General features: G+C 38.1%; 1 protein-coding gene across 4 annotated transcripts in view; it reads left to right on the forward strand.

Annotated features, from left to right (window-relative positions):
- RIN2 (Ras and Rab interactor 2) overlaps window positions 1–26,641 on the forward strand; it is a 78,388-nt gene that overhangs the window by 22,391 nt on the left and 29,356 nt on the right. The window contains exons 3-8 of one of the 4 annotated variants that reach the window (XM_087961075.1): window positions 7,065–7,159; window positions 16,371–16,563; window positions 17,608–17,722; window positions 18,358–18,430; window positions 22,667–22,758; window positions 24,388–25,512. In XM_087961075.1, coding sequence (XP_087817201.1) covers window positions 7,065–7,159; window positions 16,371–16,563; window positions 17,608–17,722; window positions 18,358–18,430; window positions 22,667–22,758; window positions 24,388–25,512 — 1,693 coding nt within the window. Of the gene's footprint in view, window positions 1–7,064; window positions 7,160–15,156; window positions 15,233–16,370; window positions 16,564–17,607; window positions 17,723–18,357; window positions 18,431–22,666; window positions 22,759–24,387; window positions 25,513–26,641 lie in introns of those variants that run through there. The other 3 variants (XM_087961076.1, XM_087961077.1, XM_087961078.1) reach the window with 3 other exon arrangements.

The raw sequence follows: 26,641 nt of genomic DNA on the forward strand, positions 1-26,641 counted from the left end.
TAATTGCAGGGAAGCTGTTACAACCTGTAATAATTTGTTTACGCTGTTTTGTAGCATTTTAGTTTTATAGTTTAGTTTTATACATTCCAGAATTACATATAGGCAATTCTTGATTTACAACCATTTTTTTCGCAAACTCCACAAAACTAAATCAAAACTGTTTGGGCACTTGGCAACCGGCGTGTATTTATAATGGTTGCAGCATCCCACGGTCACATGATTGCCATCATTTAGCATTTCAGGATGGAAGAGACCTCTGATTTATTCTGGGGTCAGTTTTACAACTTCCAAAACTATATCTTCAGAACTATTTGAGACGTCCTAAACAAGCTGCCCTTGACAAAATAATCAGTTTAGAGGAAAATCACCAAACTATATTCAGAATAACATAGTCTAGAGGGGAATTGGGATCTTTGGAAGAGAAGTGAAATGCTCCGGAGTTTGGTGTACTTTGCATATTCCTTTTATATACAATTTCAAGTGCAGAATTTTCTTTTTAACACCAGCTTCATATTGGATTGACATTTTGATTCAAATTCAAATTATTTTTCTGTCAGTTCATATTAATACATTGGTAAAATCTGAATTTTTGTGTCAATACACACCTATGTGTGTTTGTATCGAATTTAATTTGCCATTCTTACGGAGTTCTTGACAATCTGTTTTTGATCTGACCAGCTTCAACGCTTTGATATCATTAGCAAACACAGTCATTGCTTCACTGCTTGATCTTAAGTCAAGATCATATGATGGATTCCTGGTGTGCTTTGAACTTGGTGGTTTCCTGCGGACACTTTGTTATGAGGCCAGTTTCACAGTCCTTGGGAAAAAGAAGCTTCCTGGATATTTATATATAGTGCTTAACCCTGTCAGTCTATAGGAGTGTGGTTTTTTTCCCCTTGATTAGCATTGTTTCTTCCTGAATTGTTTATCTGGGGCTGTTTCCTGCTTATCTGGATGTTGGTTTCTAGGGTGGATGTACTCTGGGCTACTGATTTCCTTTCTTTCTTAATGTCATAGATAGTTTATCTCTGTTCATCTCTTGATGTCTGATTTGTCTTCATGCCAAGCTTCCTTAGAGTTTTGGGGTTTGGCTTGGCCTAACTGATCAGTTTCCCATTTGAGATTCTGATTGAAAATGCGCCATAGTGAAGGGACGCCTTGCTTTTTTTAATTAGCTAGCAAGATAAGCTTTGCGAACAGAATTGCCCCTGAATGCTGGATTCAAGTCAACATAATCTCTCCAGAACAAAGGCGCTATCACTGAAATTATCCAAGTGACTCCATTCCTTGTGAATAGACCATGCAAAAGTCAGTTGAGTTGAGTGGCTGAGAGTCAGAATGCTCAAACTTGCATATCAGCTTTTATGGACCCTGTTCCTAGCTGAGCCTTATCTCTTAATCCCTTTTGGGAGATTTTTTTGTTTGTTTGTTTTTAATTCTTTGCATATTGGAGAGATTTTTCAGACTGTCACGATTCTATTGTATTCAAAAGATGAGTTTCCCCCTTCTTAAAAGGCAGTGGTGTAATTTTGACTTTGGAAGTTTAAAAATATTTGAGTTTTTTGAACTGTGCAGCAAAAGGGCACTTAGTATATGGATTTTGGAAAGTTAATAATGGATTAAGGGGCCAGTGGAATTTGGAATTACAGTTTTGAATTATTTAGAAGATACTTTATCATGAGGAAATGAAGATTATTTTTGTTTTTTAATGAAAAAAGATATTATAACACTGGATACTAAAGACAGAGGGTAAAGAAAATAGAGTAAAAAAACCTTAGTGCAAACTTTTGAATATCTTTCAGCAAAGCTTTTCGACAATGGATCAGATGCTTGATAAAACTGACAACATGTTCCTGTGAAGTTGTAAAACAAGAAGGAGCTGCAATGGATGTTTCTGAAATAAATTTGACAGAGGGCTTAGATGCAATACAATTAGCTCTGATGGATGACTTGTTCCTTAAAGGAGAGGAAAAGACATTAAATCAGAAACTTTACTTGGATATTTTCATCCCCTCTCTAGATATACAAAACAGTTCTGCTAATATTTCAAAGGACTTTTCTTAGGAGTGATAAACAAAGTTGATGCTACTATCTTATTCTACTGCACCAAACAGAGTTGGAAGTCAATGCCTTTTCTTTCTTTTTCCTCTTTTTCCTACACTTTTCTCTTCCCTTTTTCCTCCCCTATTTTTTATTAGTTGCCTTTTTATTTTTGTATTTTATATTATAAACTAATAAAAGGTAAAACTTCAAAAAAGGAGTGACAAACAAAAGGATAAATTTTATTTATGAATACAAGAGAAATCTGTTAAAGTTCTAAATGGATTTTGCTTTGAAACAGATGAGCAGCAAATTACCTTGGGATTTTTTTCTGAAGTGGGTCAAAATATCTTTTAAAAAGTCAGGAAAGATTTATACGTTTGGCTTGCTTGATTCAGGTTGCCCTTACTGGGCTTTTACTGATAAAAATTGATTGACATGGCTTTTAGATCTTTTTTTCCTTATCTAAGAGATGAGATATGGGGAAAAGAGAGAACATGTTTATTTACAAATGGTGATAAATTGTTAAAATTATTTTTAGGTAACTAGGATGAAAGTGGAAATCATTCCTTTTTTTCTTTCTCTCTCTTCTTTTTCACATACCCCCTTTTTTTTTCTTTTCTTTTCTTTTCTTTTCTTTTCTTTTCTTTTCTTTTCTTTTCATTTTTACATTTCTTTGTATATTTTGTAGCTTGTATTGACTTTTGTCCTTTACATGTATGATTATTAATAAAATTATTTGAAAAAAATGAATTTCTTTCTGGAGAATAAGGAGTATTCTTCATATTTTCTGATTGTCAAATTGATGTTCATGGATTTATTCTGTCTAAATCATGTTTATATTCAATTCCCCTGGAGGCAGTTCAATTGTTGCTTTGGTTATGTGAATTTTATTTTCGTATGCTTGTGATTTTACTCTGCCATTGTTTCCTCTGCTGATGACGATTTCCAGGAAATTTATTGCTGTCTTCTTCTCTTGTAAAAGTTACACATTTAAAGTCGTTGATTGTTTGGTATAACTATTCCTTTTTATTACGACAAAAAGTATGGTCTGTGTAATGGAAAATATTTGTATATGTGTATAAGGAGTGCCATCAACAGGATTAATTAATTATGAGCTGAAAAGTACCAATTCCAAGAGATCCCACTGTGCATAAGTCAGAGGTATGCATAATATAAATCACTATTTATATTATGAGATCAAGTTTATTGAGGATATTGATTGAAATACTGTAGATATTTTGTGTTTAGTGACGTAGTGTGGTTCCCCCTGGTGGACAGAATTGTGAAACAATATACTTTGAAAGAAAAGTTAATGTGAACTCATTGACCCTTTTGTTCTAAGCCTTAGGGTTAGGGGAAAGCTGGCTTAGTTGTACTTGCTCAGGGTCCAGAATATGACAAAATAATGAATTTCAAAGGACTCAAACTTGTTCACTTATTTATCCTAATAAAGATATTGGTTGTTTATGAATTTCAGAATTTCATTACAGACCAGTTTGCTTCTTTTATTTGAAATTTCTACTGAGATCATAACTGGGACAGAAGATTTTACTTTACAGTGAGTTCTAATAACTTCACATTCTGAAATTTGATATCTCTTCAAACTGCTATCTTTTCAAAATAATAAGATTTTGTTTTCTTTTGTTGTTCAGTCATGTCCTTCACGACCCCATGGACTACAGAATGCCACCCCTACTCCTCCACTGTCTCCTGGAGTTTTCCCAAATTCATGTTCATTGTTTAATGACACTACCTAACCATTTCATTTTCTTTAGGTATGCTAGCTTATATTTCATCCTGCTGACTCAGATCCTCTGCTTTTGCACAGAACAATATTATAGCATTAGAAATGATATGACATAATTAATTTTGAATTGTCTACAAGGTCTCCACTAAACCATAATAGGAATTGTAGATGTAGTTGCCTGAAAAGTGCTTTTTCAAAAGGAAACTGGACTGTTTTTTCCTTGAGAAAGAAGAACAAAATGTTTTGTTTCTCATCCAAGAAACTTCATCGGTTGTGATGGCTTTGGACTTTGCTGCCATCAAAAGAGTGACTTTTGTCTTTCAAATGCAAATGGACTGCTGAATCTTGTCCTGATGGGTTTCTCTCCTATGTTGTGCAATTGTGTGCTTTGTTTCTCCAATGCACTGATCTACACATGTCTCACTGCAGTATATATATATAACATTGCTCATATATAACATTGCTCAATTTTTGTCTGTATGTTTTATCCTTGGGGTGGATGAGTTCTTGCCTTGGTGTATTCTTGGGTTTAAAGTGTACTTGTATGTTGTGTTTGTTGACAATTCTCTTGATCTTTTCAGATATTCCTACAATGTATGGAATGACAACATTGCTATGTTTGTTGTTCTCTCTTTGTCTGTAATGGAAGAACTCCTGTTGGATTTTTTTCTGGATTTGATGAAGGCCCAGTTAGGATAATCACAAGTTCTGAGGAATCCCTTGCCATATTTTAGTTCTTTTTCTTTTCCCTGTTTACTGGTAGGCAAACTTTTGGCCTTGTGGTGTAGCATTCTGATCAGTCCCATTTTCTGCTCAAGTGGTGGTGAGAATCAAAATGTAAATACAGATGTGGGAGTTTTCTGTAAACTTCAGTGTTAATGCTTCTGCCTTCCTTAATATGCACTGCACAGTCTAGAAAAGCCAGATTGTTTTCTAACATCTTCCTGTGTGAACTTAATCTACCCTATCTGTCCACAGAATTGATGTGTTTGGTGAAGGCTTCTACTTCCTATGTTTTAATCTTGACCCAAGTATTGTCCACATATCTATAGTGAGTGGGTGAAAATCCTATTAAAGAGTTTAGGGCTTTGGTTTCTACATCTTCCATGTAGAGATTGGTCACAACTGCGGGACACAGAGATTAGCTGTGCAGTTTTTGTCTGTAGAAACCTTCATTGTATTTAAAGTAGGTGGTGATCAGGCAGAGATCCAACATGGCACATATGTGGTCTGGTTATATGTAGATGTGGTTATGGTCTAGCATTATGTGTAAACACTTATGACTTATTCACCAACTTTCTGAAACAAATAGTGATTTTGTGTTATGTAGTATACATATATCGGATTCTTAAACATGGACAAGGAATTCCGAATATGGAATTCTTGGCATAAACTATTACTTAGAAAACAAAATTATGGCATATACATTTACGTGACTATGACATATTTGGTTTCATTCTTTCAATATCAATTTTATACTTATCACAGAAGATGAAACTTGCCGAAATGGTCAACTTGACAGCTTTAATTAGAGACAGGACGTTGCCTAAGTTTAATGCTGATTGGAAATAAACTGAAAAAAGGAATTATGATATATGGTTTGAAAATTAGAAAAATAAATTATAGAAAAATATAAGCAAAATTGTAAGCATAGAATAAGATATTAATTTACATTTATGCTTACAACTGCTATAAAAGAAAATTTGAAGTAATTTCTTTACATTTCTTTTCTACTGGATTATTGTTTCTGTTCTTATATTTTTTCTTTCTCTTCCTTTTTTATTCTAAATATTCATTCTTGGTTTTATCTTTCATCTTAAAATTTTAATAAAGTTATATTAAAAATTGTACACCTGTCATAGGTGACCGTAAACTTGATTTTGGGATGTTTGCATAACAAATCTTGCCATAAAATGTTAGCAGAAGCCTTGAGTGAATAGAGCAATATCATTTTCTGATAATATTTACACCAGTAAATGTTTATGGATAGAAGCCCAACATTTGAAGAAAATGAACTAAAAATTCACATGCATTTTGAGAAAATGTTGCACTCAAAGGATCAATACTTGGTTGTTCTGAAAAAAAGCAGATTCTACGCTTGCAGGAAAACGCTATGAAGAAAATACATGTATAATTTTTCACAGTTTGTACATAACAGAGCATTTCATTTACATTGAGGTACTGGTGACATTTACAATATTCCACGTGCCTAGCTAATAGTAATATTTGAAAATCTATAATATGATTTATTCATAATTACACTATTATTAGTGTACAATTTAACTCATTGTTAGTTGCTTCATAGAACTCATTAGTGATTCAGAGAAATTGGGTTGGTGTTTTAATCCCTGATAAATTTAGTACTACATTTCAATAATTATAATTCACACTAATGGAATACAAGTATCTTTCAATCATACAGAATTTATCAGAATGGGTGAGTCTAAATTTATATAAATGATCTGTACAAAAGCTTGTCATACTATTGTTCCATTTTTATTTAATTTCCATGTTTGTTTATATGGTTTTAGGAAACATAACAGAGTTTAGAGATCTGTTTTTGAATTATATACCCCAAATTTGGAATGTATCTTTATATGAAGAGATGTGAAAGTATCAAGATGGGACTTAGCAAAACAAAAACAAAAAAAAACCCCTCTTTACAACGGAAAGACAGTGCTACCCTGGTTTTATAATCTTGGATTGATGATATTTGTCCACTCTCTTCTTTACGCATGGGTTCTTTAACAATGTATGGAAAATGATATTCTGTGTGATCAAACTTTAAAAACTTTTATTTTTATATATGTATGTCTTTTTTTTTTTTTTTGCATATTTTTTTCTTTTCCAGGATCAGTTCAGTCACAATACAAATGTTAAACAGAATTTTACAAATCATTTATTTAATGATTTTGATCTAGTAGTTAAGACAGCAGGCTAGAAACCGGTAGACTGTAAGTTCTAGTTCCGCCTTAGGCATGTAAACCAACTGGGTGGCCATGGGCCAATCTTCTCTCTTGGCCCAACCGACTTCAAGGGTAGGTGCAATAGGGAAAAGAGGAGGAGGAAGGAGTATTAGGTATGTTTACCACAAGCTGATTTTATATGTGAATGAATGAAATATATGCTTCATTATGTTAGTTCCCCTTAAGAATGGGAAGTCAGAATTAGGCAGGGTGAAATGACTTGTACGCCGAAGTGACTCATCTTGTCCATTCTTTTATTTCCACATCTTCCACTTGCTGATGTCATATTGCTTTTGTCCTTCAAGCTAATTGACACAATTGCTTCAGAAATCGGAGAACTGAAACAGGAGATGGTACACACAGATCTGGCACTGGACGCTGGACGCACCAGTTTACCAAGGTGAATTAAAATTCTGTATCACTGGACTCATTTGGTGGGCTAATGTAAAGGTGTGTTGTGTTAATTAAGAAGATGGTTTTCTTCAGTATATATTGTTTATAGTTCTAAACTATGAAAAATATTTGGGTTTTGGATGAATTTTAAAATGGTTTGCTTTGGCAGTAGCTAGTAATGTAATGGTATACTTTATGTTTCTCTTTTTTATGCTGCATTCCTAACTTCCTGTAAAAAGTGATTGTTTCCTTTGACCCATATTCCACAATTAAGAATTTGTTTATTAGCAAGTGGGTTCTTTACAGAAAGCATATAGAAACTTATTTTTCTTTAAGGCTTAATTGCTAAAACATTATTACTTAAAATGGAGCACATTTTTAAAATTAGAAAAATTATTTTCTGCTAAAAATCACTGAAGAATGCTAGTTCATTTGGATTCAGTAGAATCTAATATATTTGTAAAATTCTATTTCAGTTTGTATCAGTTCTGTACTTCAATTTGTCTTTAAGCTTCATTGATGGTAGTTTAATTCACTGAACTGAAAACAATGTGTAAGGTTTCAAATGAAATACTATCTCCACACCTTGTGTTTGTGTGTGTGAGATTGGCAATGTGAACTATAGCAGAGTAAATGGGAAGACCATGAACATGCTGATACCGCAAAAATGATAAAATTACTAAGACAGTGTGCAATCATTAATGTCTCCTAGGTCATCAGTAAGATTTTTTTCATCCTGTAGCAAACTAAGCCTGGGAAAGTAGAAGCAGAGTACAGTCATCTGTCCTAAGACTTTTGCATTAATTGATATCCTATCTGATGTTTGTGGATTTCTGAGTGTCTATATCATTTAGTAAATCTTCAAGATAATATTTGGATTCAGCTAATGAACCATCTACTTCAGGGTCTCACCTTGGCCTGAGGCTGTGACTGCTCCCAGATTCCTCAGCCGCAAAGCTGGCTGAGGATCTGGGAGCCTAGCTCAAGCTTGGGGGACCCGATCACTCATTGTGTGAGGGTCGTCTTCTTTTAGTCTATAGAAACAATCTTGGATGTGGCATTGAGCATTCTAGGTTTCCTAATTTAAAGGAATAAGAGAAACAATCATGCTAAAATTCTTATGTGGCTCCTCATATAAACAAGTGACCGTAAGTTGGTCCCCCTAACAGGCACAATGGGTGCAGTGGTGCACAAAACAGAAGTTGTGCAAAGCCCTCCTAGCCACAACTGCCTCCTGGTCTTACAGCTGGAGTTGTGAATCTAGGAGGGCACTCAAATTGTGCCCAGAGTCTCTTTGGGGCAGTGCAACCCCACTCAATGCCAAAGATTGTGCCGTGTTTCTCACAAAATAAGGCCGGGCCTTATTTTTTTTTTTGACCCCCCAAAAAATGGCTAGGCCGTCTTTTCGGGGGTGACTTAATTCCCTCCCCCTTGCATCCTTGGGCGGGCGGGCAGCGATGGCTTGGATGTTGACCTTGGCGTTGGTGGGGCACTTCCACCACTGTTGCTTTCCCTTCTCCCCGTGCTGCCATGGCATTTAAAGCAACACCGCGGCATTTGGCACAGCCATGCACGGCCAGCCAGGGCTCCTCCCTGCAACTGGCAGAGACACTCAGCTTCAGGTGCTCCTGTTGCTGCGTTCCCTTCACCTTCGAAGGCAAAGCCAATTCTTTTAAAAACGATGCCCTACTACCGGTACGACAAAGACTCCCCTGGCCAAGAGGGCAGCCCAACCCGACGTGGGGAGGCGAATCTCCCAGGGCCGCAGCGCAGGATTGGCCCACTCCGGGAGAAGCACCCAACCGCCATCCCTGTCTGGCGCACAAAGAGCTTTGCCTGGGGCACCCAGCGCAGCTGACAGGCGGGCCCTCCTGCCCAGCGGCGGAGCTCTTGCCAAGGCAGCGAGCGCCTCCCCGCCGGACCCTCCGCTCATCCCGCCAGAGCCGTGCAGGCTGGGCAGGGCCTGGAAAACGAGGCGCAGGTGCGCGCCCACCTGCCAAGCAAAAAAGCCGGGCCGACCCGAGCTTGGCTTCTTTCCAAGTCCCTCCAGCCCGAACCTGAAGGGGCCACCAGGAGAGGCTGCCCGAGGCAGTTATAGCGCCCACCCATCTGTGGACAGGGAGGCAAGGCGACGGCCTGCGCCGCATCATCCTCCGAGCTGAGCCCCACCGAGTGAGCACCTCTGCCCGATGCCCATGCCGCTGCAGCATTTGGAGCTGCTGGTGTGTTTGGAGATGCGTGGGGACGGGCTGGGTGAGGGGTGGAAAGGACGGGCGGCTTCGGGCTCTCTCCGCCGGCCCCGCCGGCCAGGGAAGCAGTGCTGCTGTCGCCTCGCCTCCCTGTCCGCGGATGGGTGGGCACTATCATTGCCTCGGGCAGCCTCTCCCAGTGGCCCCTTCGGGTTCGGTCTTTGAGGGACTTGGGAAGGAAGCCAAGCTCAGGTCAGCCCGGCTCTTTCGGTTGACAGGTGGGCGCGCACCTGCGACTCACTTTCCCAGCTCTGCCCAGCCCACACGGCTCTGGCAGGATGAGCAGAGGGTCCGGTGCAGAGGCGCTTGCTGCCTTGGAAAGAGCTCTGCCGCTGGGCAGGAGGGCCCACCTGTCAGCTGCGCTGGGCACCCCAGGCAAAGCTCTTCGCGCTCTGCCCGGCGCCAGGCAGGGATGGCGGCTGGGCGCTTCTCCTGGGGTGGGCCGATGCTGCGCTGCGGCCCCGGGACATTCGCCTCCCCACGTGGGGTTGGGCTGCCCTCTCGGGCAGGGGAGTCTTTGTCGTACCGGCAGTAGGACGTCGTTTTTAAAAGATTTGGCTTTGCCTTCGAAGGCAAAGGGAAGGCAGCGACAGGAGCACCTGAAGCTGAGCGTCTCCGTCGGGCTCCGGTTGCAGGGAGGAGCCCTGGCTAGCTGCGCGTGGCTGCGCCAAATGCTGCTGTGTTTCTTTAAATGCCACGGCAGCACGGGGAGAAGGGAAAGCAACGGCGGAAGGTCTCCTGATACGAAGTGCCCCACCAACGCCGAGATCAACGCAGGCAGCACCATATCCAGGTATGCAACAAAAGTACTTCCTAAAGGCCAGCCCCCCCACCATTCCCCCCATTTCGTATGTTTAATATAGGCCTTAATTTGGGGGGAGGGGCTTAGTTTGATTTTATGCCTATAAAGCATGCTGGGACTTCCTATTGGGGGAGGCCGTATTGTTGGAGAAACACGGTAGAAGGCAAGTCTTAGAAGTAGAAGAGCTCAAAACCCAAGGCCACTCAGTCTTACTAGAGTTCAGTAGAAGCTTGTTGTTCCCTATCCAGATTGTCACAACCTCCAGACCCTGGGAAGGACATCCACAGCATTGCTTAACTAGCCAGAAATTAACCCCATAGAAATGAGGTGAATCATAATATTGTGCCATCCACCTCCAATCGTCTGAGTCACTCCAGAAGGATACCATGGTTGATGGTATCAAAAGCTAATGAGATGTCATATAAGGCAAGGAGAGACCCACATCCACTATTTTGCCTGTGCCAGAAATCATCCAAAAGTGCAACCTGTGCCATTGCCATACCATGCCCAGGTCTGAAACTTGACTGAAAAAGTGCAAGAGAATTCCTTTCATCCAAGGTCCTCTGAAGCTGCTGCACAAGCACCTTCTCAGTCACCTTCCCCCAAAAGAGGACGTTGGAGTCCTGGAGATGGTTTCTTGAGAAGCAGGTGAACCAAAGCTTCCTTGAGAGGTGAAGGAACCTCTTCACTCCAAGAACTCACTGCTGTTAAAAACTACCCAACAGCCCCTGAGCCACTTTCACAAGCCAGGAGGGACATGGATCTAGGGAACAGGTGGCTGAGTTCACAGTCCTAAAAACTCTGTCCACTTCCAACAGGTTCAGTATTATGTCAAGTATGTGCAGGTAAAACCACTGGATCCCATATTAATTCTATATCTTTTCAGGTACAGGTAGTCCTTGAATTACAATCACAATTGAGCCCAACATTTCTGTTGCTGAGTGAGAAAGTTGTTAATTCGCTTTTTTCAGTGCTGCTGTATCTTCGAACACTTGCTAAAAGAACGCTTGTAAGGCGAGTAGTACCTGTATCTGAAGCATTTGCTTGTTCTGCTGTAATGGATATTTTTCATATCCAGAAGCTGTGGACAAGATTGTCAATCATTCCAACTCATGACTTAAGCCTTGATCCTTGTCCATTTGGTAAAGTTGCAAGAGGATGGCTCATTTCAAGGATAGAGACCATTAATGGGTTCTTACAGGAGGGAAGGATTCCTGGAATACTAAGTAAGACTAATTATTGCTTAAGATGAGTTCTTAATATTCATTCTATGCTCTCTTTTTGACGTAGTGGACAGCCTGTTCAAACAAGTGGCAGGAATTAAGTTCCAGATGAATTTAAATGACATTGAGAATTTAATTACATGAGATATTATTTAACCCATTCCAGTTTGAATTCTAGTCTGATTTGGGGTCTCACTGAAATTCCATTTATAAGTGATCAAAACTAGGAAAAGTGCCACAGCTGATATATCTGGCAGATTTCATTACTGTGATGATCTTTTTGAACAAGGTAGTCCTGTTCTGAATTGGTTTTGTCTGACGGTCAGTCTCCAGTAGGTGGTGCTGGAAGACATTGGTCTGATATCTGAGCATTTGTCAATGAGGTATTATAAAGTTCTTTTTCATGCTTTTTCAACTTTTACAAAAGCGTCCTTAGAATGTAGGCAACACCCATTTCTATTTATCTTTCTGATTCAAGGACCCAGGAAAATAGCTTACATTGCCTGGACATAAGCTGAGTGAAACAGAATCCTGACCAAAAAAAAAGTTATGTTAATTGGTAGGAAAGAGCGTTCATCTGAAATTTAGATATGCAACTATATGGGAAAGTATGTTCCCCCAAGAATCAGCTGTGCCGTTTATGCATTTATTGTCTCTTGTGTCATTGGTGGCCGCAATGTTTTTATCCATGGTTTAAGAGCTACAGAATGGATTCTTATTTGTGTGTCATCATTATCAAATATATCTACAGTGGTACCTGAGTGTGCAAGGTGCTAGGTAGGGAGAGATAAAATGAGAGTGATAAGATAATCCTTTTGCGCCCATAAGCTTCTTTATTCCAGCCATATACTTCTTTATTCCAGCTTAATTTTTTAATTTTAAATGGAAATGCCCCAGAGTAAAGTTGAGGAAAGAAGGATGTAGCCTGCTTGTATTTAATATGTTTGCTTGCAGATCAGTGGAGATAATTTTAAATAAAGAGGATTTACACTTCATGAATGGTTTACACTTCTTTTCCCTCTTCATACACATTTGCAAAATAAGGAAGACATTTCAAAATCTCCTGATATAGTTATTATAAAACCATTCTATTCTATCAATCATTTGCTGGGAACAGGTATCAAAAAGCAAGCTTGCCCATGGTCAGTAGAGGTGATAGGGAAAGAACTTCCATTATTTATGAATGGATCATTTTTATTAATTTACTTGATAAACTCATAGGCTACTTGAATGATGAGGTAATTCTAGGCAGCTTGTATATTAGATTTTAAAAAGAAATGGACAGAGTTGTCCCCCAAAGCCACAATATGTTAATAACAACACTAGACATTAATAACCAACAATGCATTAGGAAAGAGGAAACCCCCAAACCAAGTAACGCACAAGACAAAAGTTATGTAATTGTAAGGAAGCAAAAGATTTGTGAAAGCACCAGCAGGGTTGCTCCATAGGGCAAATGCCCATCTCTTACGTCCTCCAAGATGACATTGTTTTACAAATAGAACATGGAGTGAGTCAGCTCTCCCAGATGTTACCGACCAGGCAAAAATAATTAAAGTGAGGAAGAGTGAACTCACCGCCGAAAGCATTTTTCTTTGTGGGGATCCAGAGTTTTGGTATTACCTGAGAAGGAGGGTTAACTGGGGAGTTTGGGAACTGAAAACAAGCAGGCCTGTGAGTGTCCTAAGAAAAAGAGTCACACTAGACCAGGGGTCTCCAACCTTGGCAACTTTAAGGCTTGTGGACTTCAGCTCCCAGAATTCCTCAGCCAGCAAAGCTGGCTGAGGAATTCTGGGAGTTGAAGTCCACAAGCCTTAAAGTTGCCAAGGTTGGAGACCCCTGCACTAGACGACAGCAGAGATGATTTGGATAAGAGAAACTCCAACCCAAAGGTGAGAACCTCAGCAGTCATTTTCAGATAGCAAGAGAAAACTTTAATTATTGGAGCTGCATGACTTGCTGAAAAGTGCGGGAGGAAAAGAGCCCCACCAGAGTCTCCAAACCCAAGCAAGGCCTCTGTTTGCAGCAGCCCAGTGCAGAAGAGCTCTACAAACCAGTTCCAGAAACAAAGGCCTGTAAGTGCTGGAGAAATGGGAGGAGAGACACGCCCATTCGCAAGTCCATGGAAGAGTGAAAAGGATTTCCACGTTCAAACGGGCAGAGGTTGTCTGCAAGATCTATCCACCTGGGAGAAAAGGAAAGTTAAAGAAGTACTAGTTAAGAAAACAGTGCTAACACAGGAATCAGAACCTAGAAATAGAACATACAGATAGAAATGTACAGAATAAATAAAAATACAACAAGAATAGTTGTAAACGTACAGTAACAAAAAGATAGTAGAGTAAGATAAAGAGTTTAATTTTGTAGAATAACAATTTTGTGAGGGAAAAACAAATAGTCTTTGTGTTCTGTACTGTTCCAGTGCTCAGTTCATATTAAAAATTCTAAAATAAAGAAAAGTGGGCACTTAGATATTTAGTTCTTAAGGGTTTTAGTTTAAATAGAAGAGGTAAAGAAATAAGCAAAATAATCTTACATTGCTTACAGAACAGTGGGATTTTTATTTTTTTATTTATTTGTATCCCACCTTTATTATTTCTACAAAAAACTCAAGGCAGAAAACATATCCAATACATTTTTCCCCTATTTTCCCCACAACAACCCTGTGAGGTGAGTTGGGCTGAGAGAGAATGACCAGCTCAAGATCACTCAGCCGGCTTTCATTGCTAAGGTAGAAGTTGAACTCATGGTTTCCTGCTTTCAGTGCCTTAACCACCAGACCAAGTGGTTTTTGTTTGGTAGAGGTCTAGTTTGGTCTTCTTGTTTGGTCAGGGATTTTGGGCAGAAGTGGGGAACTTCTGGTTGTTACCTTCTTCAACTTCCTTTCACTCCTCCCTCCCACTTAGTGACTGAGGTCTGCAGCTGATGTTTCATGATCCTGTCTAGTCATACTCTTAATTCGTTACTGACTGCACCGCTGGTATGTGAACAGCTATTGTGCTAATCACTGTGGGCATTGTAACTCCTCCTGTTACAGTGATAAGAGGGAAATCAAGGTGCCAAGTACCCTAGACCAGGATTTGGCAGTAAATTTCAGCTCTGCAACTTCACATGGCCTAACATGGCTAAAACTTCTCAGATACATGATAGGACAGAGCCAGATAGCACTCTATTTCAACTTAGACAGGACAATATTAAACAATTGATTAACATTGTATTAGTATGTTGGGTACAGCTCTCAGCACTTGAAGCCCATTACTGTTGCTTGTGTTCATTTCAATGGATTTGGCTCTTGCTTGAAGCTAAATATAAGTGTTGTTGGTTGTTGGTTGTTGGCTGATATCTACTGACTCTTGGCTCATCTCTCACTGGGATTTTGAACTGAAATTTTTCTTTTGAAATTATTAAGGCATCCAGTTGCTGCTGCTTGTGATAAAATAGCCTAGGAGTGTCCAATCTTGGCAATTTTGAGACTTGTGGACTTCAGCTCCCAGAATTCCCAAAAGAGGTTGGAGAAGTTGCCACGGTTGGATACCCTTGATGTAGAACTTGCTACAAATTGGAGCTACAGTATAAGTCTTTCAGTCATCTGCTTTATAGGCTGAATAAAAGGGTATAATTGGGTATAATCTTAATAGGTCAGGTCACATGGAAACAATTAAGCATATTTAGCTGAAGACATATAATTATTTTTCAGAACTGTGTGCATGCCCAGAGACATAGGACTTCCTGTTATATCTGCAGATGGAGCTATAACAGGACTAGATGAATGAATCTTTATTACAGCCAAGGACCAAACTGTAAAGGTATAACTGAAAACAGCTTTAAAAACCCATAAAAGTAGAAAAGTACAATCATTTGTAAAAATCAATTGTTAAAATAAAAGTATATTAAAGTTCTGATAGACCTTTCATCAATTGACACCTAATTTTCATGGCTCCTGCACAGTATTTTGCTACTAGCTGGGATTACAGTCTGAAAAAAAACATGAACATGTAAGTATTGTCAGGTCATTCAGGGTCCTGATGTAAAAGAGGCAGGATATAAGCATCGTCTATATCTCTATAGATGGTGCAATAAAATAACACATATTTCAACATTTCCGGTTCCACACAAGCAAATGCATTTCTCAAATGGGATTTTAGAGTATCTTCCCTGTAATAATACTAACGGCAAAATATTATGCCTTGCCCAAAATAAAGCTTTCCTTAGTTTGGGAAATGTTAATAAAGAGAGATAGTTGACCATTTGCCAAAAAAAATCTTTGTCACCCAAATCCTATTTCTGTATGACAAGGTATTTACTTCCACCTGAAATTTAATGTTATTAAATATTTGGACAACTGTATGTTTGGCAGTCATAGTCCAAGGTTTGTAGAGATTCTGGTCATAATCCATTAGTCGTTAGTTTTTGTTTTATGACATTGTTCTAGCTCAGGGGCAGCCCTCAATCATTATTAATGGGAATAATCCCCAGTGAAAGAACTGGTCCTTCAGCCTGTAATTTAATAGCAATTAGCATATATCCTAACCTCAATTGTAGACATCCTTGTGTCTAGTCTAAGAAGGACATTGGCAATCCCTCTGAGTGCTGCTAGTACAGATCTTATAAATTTTATTGGAAACACTTTAGGGGTGTTCAAGAAGTAGAAGTAATTACTTCCTTTCTATTTCCCTTTGTAGCCCAATCAATTTGCTGGCCAACCGGCTTGTTTACTAATTTGGCTTGTTTGTTTTACAGTTTACAACTTACAGAATTGTTCTCAGGGTCACCTATAATAAAATACAGCTGAAAATGAATGCAAACACATATTAGTATTTATTTTTATTTATCTATGATCAAGATACATTGTTGAAGGTTGTTTTACAAGCACAGATTATTTTTGAATAATTTAAACTTAGGCTTTTAATTTATTTTGTTTTTTGTTTGTTTCTGTTGTTTTAGCCTAGAGAAAGATATGGGTGATGTGTGCCCGGATCAGAAAGATTTTGCAAATATCATACGAGATTCTGGATATGATAGTCTCCCCATTAAGCTCAGCATACTAGATAAACTTCTTCATACCCACCCTATCTGGTTACAGCTTGGCTTAAATGATGCTGAAGCAGTGGAAATTCTACGCTCTCAACCTCCTGGAGTAAGAAACAACTTTAATTTGGCCTTGAAAACAAGAGGAATACTATGCTGGGGCATTTCCTTGCTTTTAGAATCAGACCCCTGCCCATTCTCTCCTATTCTGAAATCACTTTTCAGCTTCTTAAATTTCTATCCCACCTTTTCTCCAAAAATTGATAGCACTTTCTGTTCCAATAGGTTGGGCTGAGAGACAGTGACTGGCCTAAAGTATCCCAAAAGGTTTCCATGGTTGTAGGACATCTTGAACCCCCAATTCCAGTCAAACTCTTTAAGCACTTAAACACACGTACATCATAACTTCCTTCACAGTGTCATTTTATATCACTAGTGTACATGAATAGTGACTAGATGCCAGTCAGGAGAGAAAAGTGTGTGTGATTGCTTCTATTCGTGTAACTCTAATATTCATACACATTATGAATCTGCTTTAGATGAGGGCATCTATATGACTCTCCTAGGCCAATGCTGCCTACTCTAACTAACAATAGTTCTCTTAGAAATCTTTCTTCATCCTTTGCCCTACTAGACAATTTTATCTGGCGACTTAGCATTAAATTGGTAATACTTTGTATTTGTACATGTGTGCACTTATTCTGTCATTATGGTATCAATCTTTCTCAAAAAGAAAGATGAAAAATAAGTTACTGTTCTGAAAGCAATTATTAAAATTATTTTCTTGGCTAACTGGAGTAGCACTTGCATAGTTTGATGTTTGTCCTTAGGTGTTAACATGGAATTAATATTAACTCTTGGCCCAAACCATTTTTAAAAATCTATTGTCTGCAAATTACAAGATAAAATGGGTAAACATTACAAACAAAGATTGGCTATACTTTCTGCCATTTACAGGTTCTGGGAACTAAAAATATCAATAAGTATTAAGCTTTGTAGCTTATTTTAGACTCTCAAATTATTAGTACCTCTGTTGGAAGTCTTACAAGTTGTATTAAGATGAGACAAAGCAGGTTCATAATATGAAATTCTTGAAAACATGGCTACTAAGTCTATATAAAGCCTTGTTTTTTTCTGATTTGTTTTTTAATAGACTTTCCTTGTTAGAAAGTCCTCAAGAATGCAGAAGAAAGTCTTGTCTTTACGCCTACCAAATGATGTAAAGGGATTTTGCCTTAAAGAGTTTGCAATAAAAGAAAGCATCTATAGTAAGTAGCTTATAATATTGTCTTTTCTTGTCTGAACATAATGAATAGAAGATTCATCAGATGATTGATTGTGATTTGTGAAGGAATATTGTTAATGTGTGCAGCAGGGGGCAGAAAAACAATTGAACTGACTCATCTGAAAATTAATATATGTGAACAAAAAGGGCCGGAGCTGATTGGTAATAGAATGAGAGACCATGAGGAATTTCCAGAGCTGTGTATTAGACTGGAAATTAAAATAAAATCATAAAAGAAAGCAATGGCCAAACACTTTTGTGTTGTGCTACGATGTAGAAGCACCTCAGGAATTGAGGTTTGTTATTTTGGTGGATTCCATGACAAATAGCACCCAATATAGACAGTGAGATTTAAATATTTCAGATTAAGATTCTTGGATTGTTTGTAGCTCAGTTGTCAGTGTGTACCATTTAAAAAATATTTCCCATTTTTTTGTGATTTTTTTAAAGCAAAAACAACTGAAGAATTTTGGAAAAGAAATGCTGACTATGATAAAAGTCTTTATTCACGAACAATAGCTTATGAATTGCAGCGTTATTCCTACATAGGAAGCATGTTTTGCTGTATTTTTCAGATTACATATTGTGCAATTGAGCCTGTTTTCTTTTACTTTTCAGCTTTTTCCTTGGAAGGCTCTGGAATAAGTTTTGCTGATTTATTCAGGCTCATAGCTTTCTACTGTATTAGCAGGTAATGGAGAATGTTCTTATAACAGCCTTTGTTTAATATTTCTTAAACTGTGGTTGCCTTATTAATGCAAATATGAAGAATCTTAATCAAACTGATAAAGAATAAACTGCTGACTAACCTTTTTAGTGGCTACTTGAGGAGATAGCTGAGTAGGATTCTGAATATCTGAAACATCACAATTGAATAAATGAATTAATTGGCTTTATTGCATTCATTAATCAGTAAAATACAATTTTACAACTAAAATTATAGAAATTTAAAAAGAGAGTTTCCATAAAATAACAGTAAATAAAGTACTAAGTTAATAAGAAAACAATAAATTAAGAAAACAAATGCTTATGTGGTATATAAGGTATTAGCCTAATTTAATACACTAGCTACTGCTAGATTGACATATCTATAACATGTCTTAACTAATACAATAATATAATATAATTAAAACAATTTAATATACCATTGTTTCATAAGTAATTAACAATGTGAAACACTAAAATATTTAATTGGAAAACTCATTGATTGATAAAATACTTCGTTATTAAGATTACAAGCCAGTGCCTTTGCTCAGTTCTTGTAAATTCAGTACTATAATATATTAACATTGCAAAATGAATTTGATGCTCCAAAAGGGATCTCTCTCTATTTGGCAGGCAATTAAATAGAATTTTGCCACTTGCCATGTAATTTGTGAAATATTTTTTTTAAATGTTTTTTTTTTATTAAAGAACTAGCAGAACTCTGTGTCCCACCAATACAATTTTGCAGAAGAGCATGGCCAAGAGTTTCTAATAGCCCTTATTTGCATGGCCCAACTCTTTCCTTTTGTGGAACTTTTAACAGAATAATAGAGTTGGAAGAGACCTTGTAGGTCTTCTAGTAATCCAACCCTTGCTCAAGCAGGAGACCTTACACCAGGGGTCCCCAAATTTGGCAACTTTAAGACTTGTGGACTTCAGCTCCAAGAACTCTCCAGCCAGCATAGCTGGCTGAGGAATTCTAAGAATTGAAGTCCACAAGTCTTAAAGTTGCCAGGTTTGGAGACCTCTGCCCTATACTATCCCAGACTAGTGACTGTCCACCCTCTTCTTAAAACCCTCCACTGATGGAGCACCCACAACTTCTGATCCACTGGTTAATTGTTTTCATTGTTAGGAAATTTCTCCTTAGTTCTAGGTTGTTTCTCTCTTTGATTAGTTTCCATCCACTGTTTCTTGTCTTGCCTTCTGGAGCTTTGGGAAATATGTTGCCCCCTTCTTCTTTTGCGGCAGCCACTCAAATATTGGAATGCCGCTATCATTGTCATCCCTAGCCCTTTTCACCAGACTAGACAAACCTAATTCCTGCAACCATTCTTCATGTGTTTTAGCCTCCAGCCCCCTAATTATCTTTGTTGCTCTTTTCTGCACTGTTTCCTAAGTCTCTACATCTTTTTATAACAGTATTGGATGCAGTATTCTAAGTAATCTAAGTGTGGGCTTATACATGTGCCCTCAAGGATAACTGATGGGAAAATGGCAAAGTGAGCAAGAGTGAAAATGGTGTGTTACTTTGGTAGGCCGTGCTGTTTAAATAGTAGGTGCCTTATGTGATATGCACTGACTAGATAATATGTTTGCTGAAATGCTGCTTTAATCTCCCTGCCTATCCATATTGAGTATTTTCAATCCTAGATGCTTCTTAGGTGACCATATCCCATTCCCCCAAAGCATTGGGAAATCCACAAAAGTTCATATTGTGCCATTTTCTGCTCTATCCTAACTTTTAGATACATAGAATCCTGTCAATATCAGCAACCCCAAGTCTTCTGGTAGCAACTGCAGCTTTTGCCAGACATTACCTATCCTGACCTGGACCCTAGTTTCAACCCTGAGCAGGCCTATCTCCTGGAGGAGTGTTGCCACTTAGATTCCCCCTCAAAACCAGAGAAATACTGAAATACCCACAATGGAGGAATAGATTTGTAAAGATGACAAACTTATCAGAAATGGCAATGACTTACTTGGTCAGGGATCAAGCAATAAATCCTTTTTATAAAAGACTGGAACTTTTATGGATTTTTTTTTTACTGAAAATGAAAGAAGGTAAACTTGTGATTTGTAGATTATTGATTGAAAAGGAATTGAATATGAGACACCAGGGATCTTTGTATCATAATTTGAATGAGGGGGGGCGGAGGTTGCTTTTTTATTATCTTTTTCTTTCTTTCTTTCACTTTATTGCTTTCTTCATTTTTTATTTTGTCTTTTGTCTTTCTCTAACTTTTCTTTATATATCTGCATATTAATCTTTTATCTAACTTTTTTTCAATTAAAATTATGTTTAAAAAATGTAGAAACCTTGGACTCAAGCAGAGTTGCTTGCTTTCCTACTCTAATTCTACATCAACTTTTGCAGAAGTAAGTTGGGTTAGAAGTTGGGTTCAAAGAGTTTAATGGCAACTAGAATATATTTGCTTGCTCCTCTCATGGCCAACTGGTTCCACTGTTTCTTTGAGTCTCTGGGGTCTTTTTAAGAGCCTCATAATCCTTGCTTTGTTGCTGATTAGTTAAATGGTGATACAAACTGAAAAGAGGCATAAAGAATGAAAGCCCCCCCTCCCACACACACACACACACATTACTCCTATTATATTCAGTGACAAGAGCACTGGCTCATCTCTGTACTGACACACAGGTGCTTGCTTCCTACAGTGTTCAGGTGTGGAGTTCTATTTTTTGAGGCAATTGGTGATGGAGTTTGTATAAAAATCTAATAGTGAGGGAGCAATAATGCAGCTTTGTTTGACTCCTCCTATGGTAGGGACAGGCTCAAATAATCGCCCGTTTCTTTCAGTTTATTATTTTCGTGCACTTTATACATGAGTTTAAGTCAATTGATGTGTCTCAAAGCTTTCCATAGTTTCTTTCTGGAGATACTTTTGAAGGCATGCATAACATCAATGAATATAGCATATACACATGATCTTGGTTTTACTATATTATCCAGTAGTTAAATGGTGATCCAAACAGAAAAGAGGCATAAAGAACAAAAGCCCCAACCCCCTTTAGTTCTATTATATTCAGTGACAAGAGCGCTCTTGTTAATCGCAATCTGTGTTGTTTTATAACTTTGCTTTCTCTGAAACCTGCCTATTCAAGACCAAACAAATCAAAATTATTATTATTTATTATTATTATTCCACCAAATCTCTAGGATCTCTATGTTTTGCATATGATTTGCTTACATAGTTTAATATTGTACACTAATTGAGTGAAAACTTTTAGGAAGAGACATATTTCATTTTTACACATTTCTTACTGAAGAAAAATTTGTCTAGAAATAGCATGATATTCATCTCGTAGCAGTGTGTATGATGTATTGTATTTAAAAACTGATCATGTTGGATTAGTTTGAAACTCATTGAGTAATAAACAGCTATTTACTGATCGATTTCCATTCTATTTGGTCCAAGTGTCCAGTATATATATCCATGGGTTAATATCCAGAGCCCTGTAGAAGTGGTCTTCGAGGTATAGTTTTTAACATGGAAGTAGGAAATTTATAAAATGCATAAGAATATTCAGTAGCTGTATCCGTTTAAAATAAATAAATTGTATTTTGTTATTTGGCATTGCCCCAGCCTGACAAATGCCTAATTTCAAAAGAGCAAGATCAGTGCTCAGCCTGAAAAAAGGTTTGCGCCCTAATCTATTTTGGAATTATTTGTTTAATTACAGCTCGCTCAGTTCTCCATCCAACTTTTATCCTAACCCTGGCACCTGAGATCAGTTATGTAGGATGGTGGAGGCTGATCAGAGGCTTTTTTGCATACAAAACCTAGTTGTTGCTGCTCTATCATGTTTGTCAATTATATTTGCCTTGCAGTGATTCACTAAATTTCTCCAAAAAAAATTTGTTGTCTGGACAAATGAAATATGTGTATTGCACTTATACTGCAACTGAGCCATAATTCAAATGCCTTTAAGATCCTTAAAATCTCCGGTTGAGAACCAATTTCGTGATATTTAAGTTTGTTTAATCAACTTGCAATCTGATCACTCTAATTGTAAGCAAAAAATGGGAAATTCTGAACTATTCAATGTACAAGCTTATTCTGAACTATCTGGTAGAGACATTGTGAGGAAGTAGCAACAGAAAGTATTTTTGTTTTGAGGAAAAACATATGAGATTGTTGCTGATATGAAGAGGCGAGATGCAGAAGAGTAAAACAAGTTAATGCCTTAATTGTTTCCAAATAAGGGATGTCCTGCCATTCACCTTGAAGTTACCTCAGGCAATTGCAGCAGCAACCACAGAGTCTGAACTTGAAGAGGCTGTTCAGCTGGGATTGAGTAAGTAAAAGCAGACAATGGCGGGAGGGAAGGGCAGAGTTAAATTGCAGCGGTGGCATTAGGAAGAGATCTCTAGTCTCTAATGTGGTGGTAATTTGCTCATAATGCATTCTTTGGCTTTGCGTCTAATGTCCCTCAAAAAATTTTTTGCATTAATTTATTGAATTTCACTAATAAAAACAAACAATGGGACATAGGAATGCTGCAAAGAAAAGCATCAACCTCAAGTTGTATTTTCACTTGGACCAATACAGATGTATTTTAGAAGTATAACCTATTGGTACAGTGCTTTGTTCTCCTTCTGAGTTAAGACTGTTTTATGGATTGGCTGCATTTATTATGTCAACTATTTTGTGAGTGTGCTTAAAATGCGCCCAAAATTCTATATATCCCAATGGTCCCAAAATATTGGGTACTTCTGTTTTGACTGTTCCCCTGCATGTCACTTTGTGATTCAATCCACACTCGTGCATCAATTGCTTCTTGTCATACAGAAGAAACATGGGTATCAAGTGAGCATCTGTTTCTCTTCATGAGAGAAGCATATTTAGAAAAGGGTAATTCAGATTGGGTGGGGGAGAATATAGAAATGAATGGTGCAGAAAGGTTAAATTTTCTCTCCTAGCATGTTTTAGCTATTTTTGACTGGGAAAAAAAAAACCCGAGGTCTCTAAATATTAGTTTGAGTCATAGAGAAGCAGTCCCATAGAAGTTATGGAATTAATCCACAGCAGAATTTAAAGCCAAAGGTTCAGTTCTGGCATTGTGACAAGCTAGTTTTTGAAACACCATTTTTCTACTTCTGGAGTTATGGGACCCAGTGTTTATAATTTTAATGATTTGTTATCCCGTATTTGTATTCTGCCTGTGCTTCGGGTGTAGTTCCCTCTGTCTGCCTTTGGAAGCAAAATGAGCTTCACGTTCATATTAAAATTTGAACTTGGATGCCTTCTCTACCTCCAATTCTAGTTCTTCTTGCCATGAGCCATGGTCCAGCTGAGCATACAGAAACCTAAAATAAGTATGCCACTCTAAAGCAAATTATCTGGAGACATAAACCACAGTTTGGCATAATATTTGAATTAAGCCATGTTTGGCATAATGTCTGCATTAAGCCACTGAAAAATTGATCACAGAGGATCAGATTTAGAAAACGGTCTTTAAAAAAAATTGCTGTTGGCATTGATGAAGGCGAAGACAGCTTACTTCTTAGAAAACCTGACACATTCCATTCAAGGCTGTCTTCCATCTAACAGAGAGGATTTCCAGGAGTACCTCTTCTTCTGTGCTTTTAGGAAACAACAAGGCAGATCATTAGAATTAATGTCAAGCAATACCAACAGGTCTGAGTTACAATTAGAAAATATTTGGAACTAACTGATGGGGTTTAGTAGTGCAGAGTTACTCTTGAAATAAACTAAGCTTGTGTAGGAGGTATCCCTGGTAAACTGTACCTTGTACTTCTCTGTATGTATATTTCCTTTTTTCAACTCTAGGACCCCAAGGTTTCAAGCTGATTCTATAAAATGCCTCCCCTCCCCCTTTAAAGAAAAACTTTTTGAATAGAACATTCTAAGCACTAGCCGCATAATATTTGCATTCTTTTGCTAACTAAATAATGACTTTCAGATTTTTGGAGCTCTCCAGCTAACAACAAACTGCAAAAATCTTCGCCCCTCCAGAAGCCTCTGCCTTCAGACAGCATTTACAAAAGCTCCCAGCAACTCTGCCTCATAAATGGAGTTCATTCTATAAGAACTAGAACGCCTTCAGAGCTGGAATGCAGCCAGACCAACGGAGCCCTGTGCTTTATTAATCCTCTCTTCTTGAAAGTGCACAGCCAGGATGATGGTGGAAATCTGAAAAGATCGGGTCCAAAAGCACAAGATGTGAATGGCCCTGAGAGATCCTGTTCTCCCCCACCCAGGCCTCCCCCACCTTCTATTCATAGCCTTCTTGCACACCCTCAGCTGTCCAGGACTACAAACCAGGCCGGTCTGCCAGGAACTGTCAGTCACAGCAAACACTCCAACTTGGACGTGATACAGAAGAGGCCAACTCCTATCCCACCGCCTCGCCTGAAAAAAAGGGCTCTCTCTTTAGCACAGAGCAATGCAAAGAACTCAGCAGTAAACGAACCCAGCCATAATTTGGTGGATGGCACAGAAACTGCCAGCATTCCAGGTGGAGCCCCGCCTCAGCAGAACTTGGAGAGCAAAAGCAGCTTAGCTACACACCGTGAGTCACAAGTGCAGTGGAATGGAGGCAGGCAAAGACTAAGCAACATGAGCTTGTCCACATCCTCCTCTGATTCTCTGGATTTTGACCGGAGCATGCCGCTCTTTGCCTATGATGCGGATACCAACAGCAGCCTGGAGGAGTTCGAGGGGGAGAGCGACCAGGAGAGCATGGCACCACCCTTTAAGCCCAAGAAAAAAAGGAATGGCTCGTTTGTGCTTCCCAAAATCGTCAAATCCCAGCTGAGGAAAATGAGTGGCGTCTTCAGTTCCTTCATGACCCCTGAGAAAAGGATGGTTAAGAAAATAGCAGAAATGTCTCGAGACAAGCGTACCTATTTTGGTTGCCTAGTTCAGGACTATATAAGCTTTCTGCAGGAGAACAAGGAGTGTCATGTTTCCAGCACAGACATGCTTCAAACTATTCGGCAGTTCATGACCCAAGTGAAGAGCTATTTATCTCAGAGTTCTGAACTGGATCCTCCCATTGAATCTCTGATTCCGGAAGACCAAATAGGTAAGCAGCTGTGCGGCACCTTTCACGAGCAAAAATATCCTGTTCCTGTGTCTGTCCTTTCCATCTGGCTTTGAAATGCTCTTGTTCATAAGTGATGTGGCGGCTCCTTCTCTTGCTTGCCATCCAAGCTACTTCAAACAAAAGTGGCTAGATCTGCATTTTGTTCAGTGCCTTTTCTTTAATATGAAATTTTCAGTGGAGTCTTACAAAGCTATGTAAATGAAAAAAAAGTATGCTCTTTGCTCTCACACATGACGTGAGGATGGGAATGGCAAGAGAAACAAGAATTTGTTGTTATTACTAAACTTGGGCTTCAGTTTTCTTTCTGGGAAGGAATATAGTATTCTAGAACTCTAATGTTAAAGAGAAATTTAATTGTAGAAATATAGTAATGTTTAAGACCAGGAATCATGATTGGGAGTAGCAGTTTCTAGACATGTTGTAGGATTTATTTATTAGTACTTAAAATGTATGTAATCTGATCTATTTTAAAATTTAACTTATGAAAATGAAACATCAATAGAAGCAAACCCTTAAACAAACCCTTAAATAGCATCAAACTATAATGCCTTGCAGTACAAAATGCAATGCAGAGATAATAAAATCCCACATGGTGTTTTTTTTTTTAAAAAAAAACCCTCAAATCAGAACAAATGAAGAACAGATTTTTAAAGTACAAAAAAAGCCTAAGAAAGGGAGATGTTACTTATCTCAGATTTTGTTTGCTTTGTGTTTATGTTGGCATTTTATATAAGGATGTGTATCAAAATCCAAGTTAGCTTTTTAGTGTTGTTTCTATTCATTTTTGTAAGTATCAGTGACATCCATTTTGCTTGAAAACGTCCCTCAAGGCAAAAATACTTTCCCTGGAAGCTCATTTCATTGACTTGTTTTCCTTCCCCTTCTCACTGTTTCAGTGTGCTCAGTTTGTTGAAAAACTCTCTTGGAATAGTGATTTCTGGGATGAAAAATTTGGCCTCCCTTAATTAAATAACGATTTCCATATGGAGGAGACACTGTTGATTCAACACAAAGAGAATATGTTGTCAATGCAATAACAGCCTGTGATTTTTTTAAAATAGTGTCATAACTTTAAGTGAAATATAGTACTTTATATCAAAATTTTGAA

This window comes from Notechis scutatus, chromosome 3 (genome assembly GCF_049901735.1).
Source record: "Notechis scutatus isolate UNSWTSFEM ecotype Mainland chromosome 3, rNotScu1.2, whole genome shotgun sequence".
Classification (NCBI taxonomy): Eukaryota; Metazoa; Chordata; class Lepidosauria; order Squamata; family Elapidae; genus Notechis; species Notechis scutatus.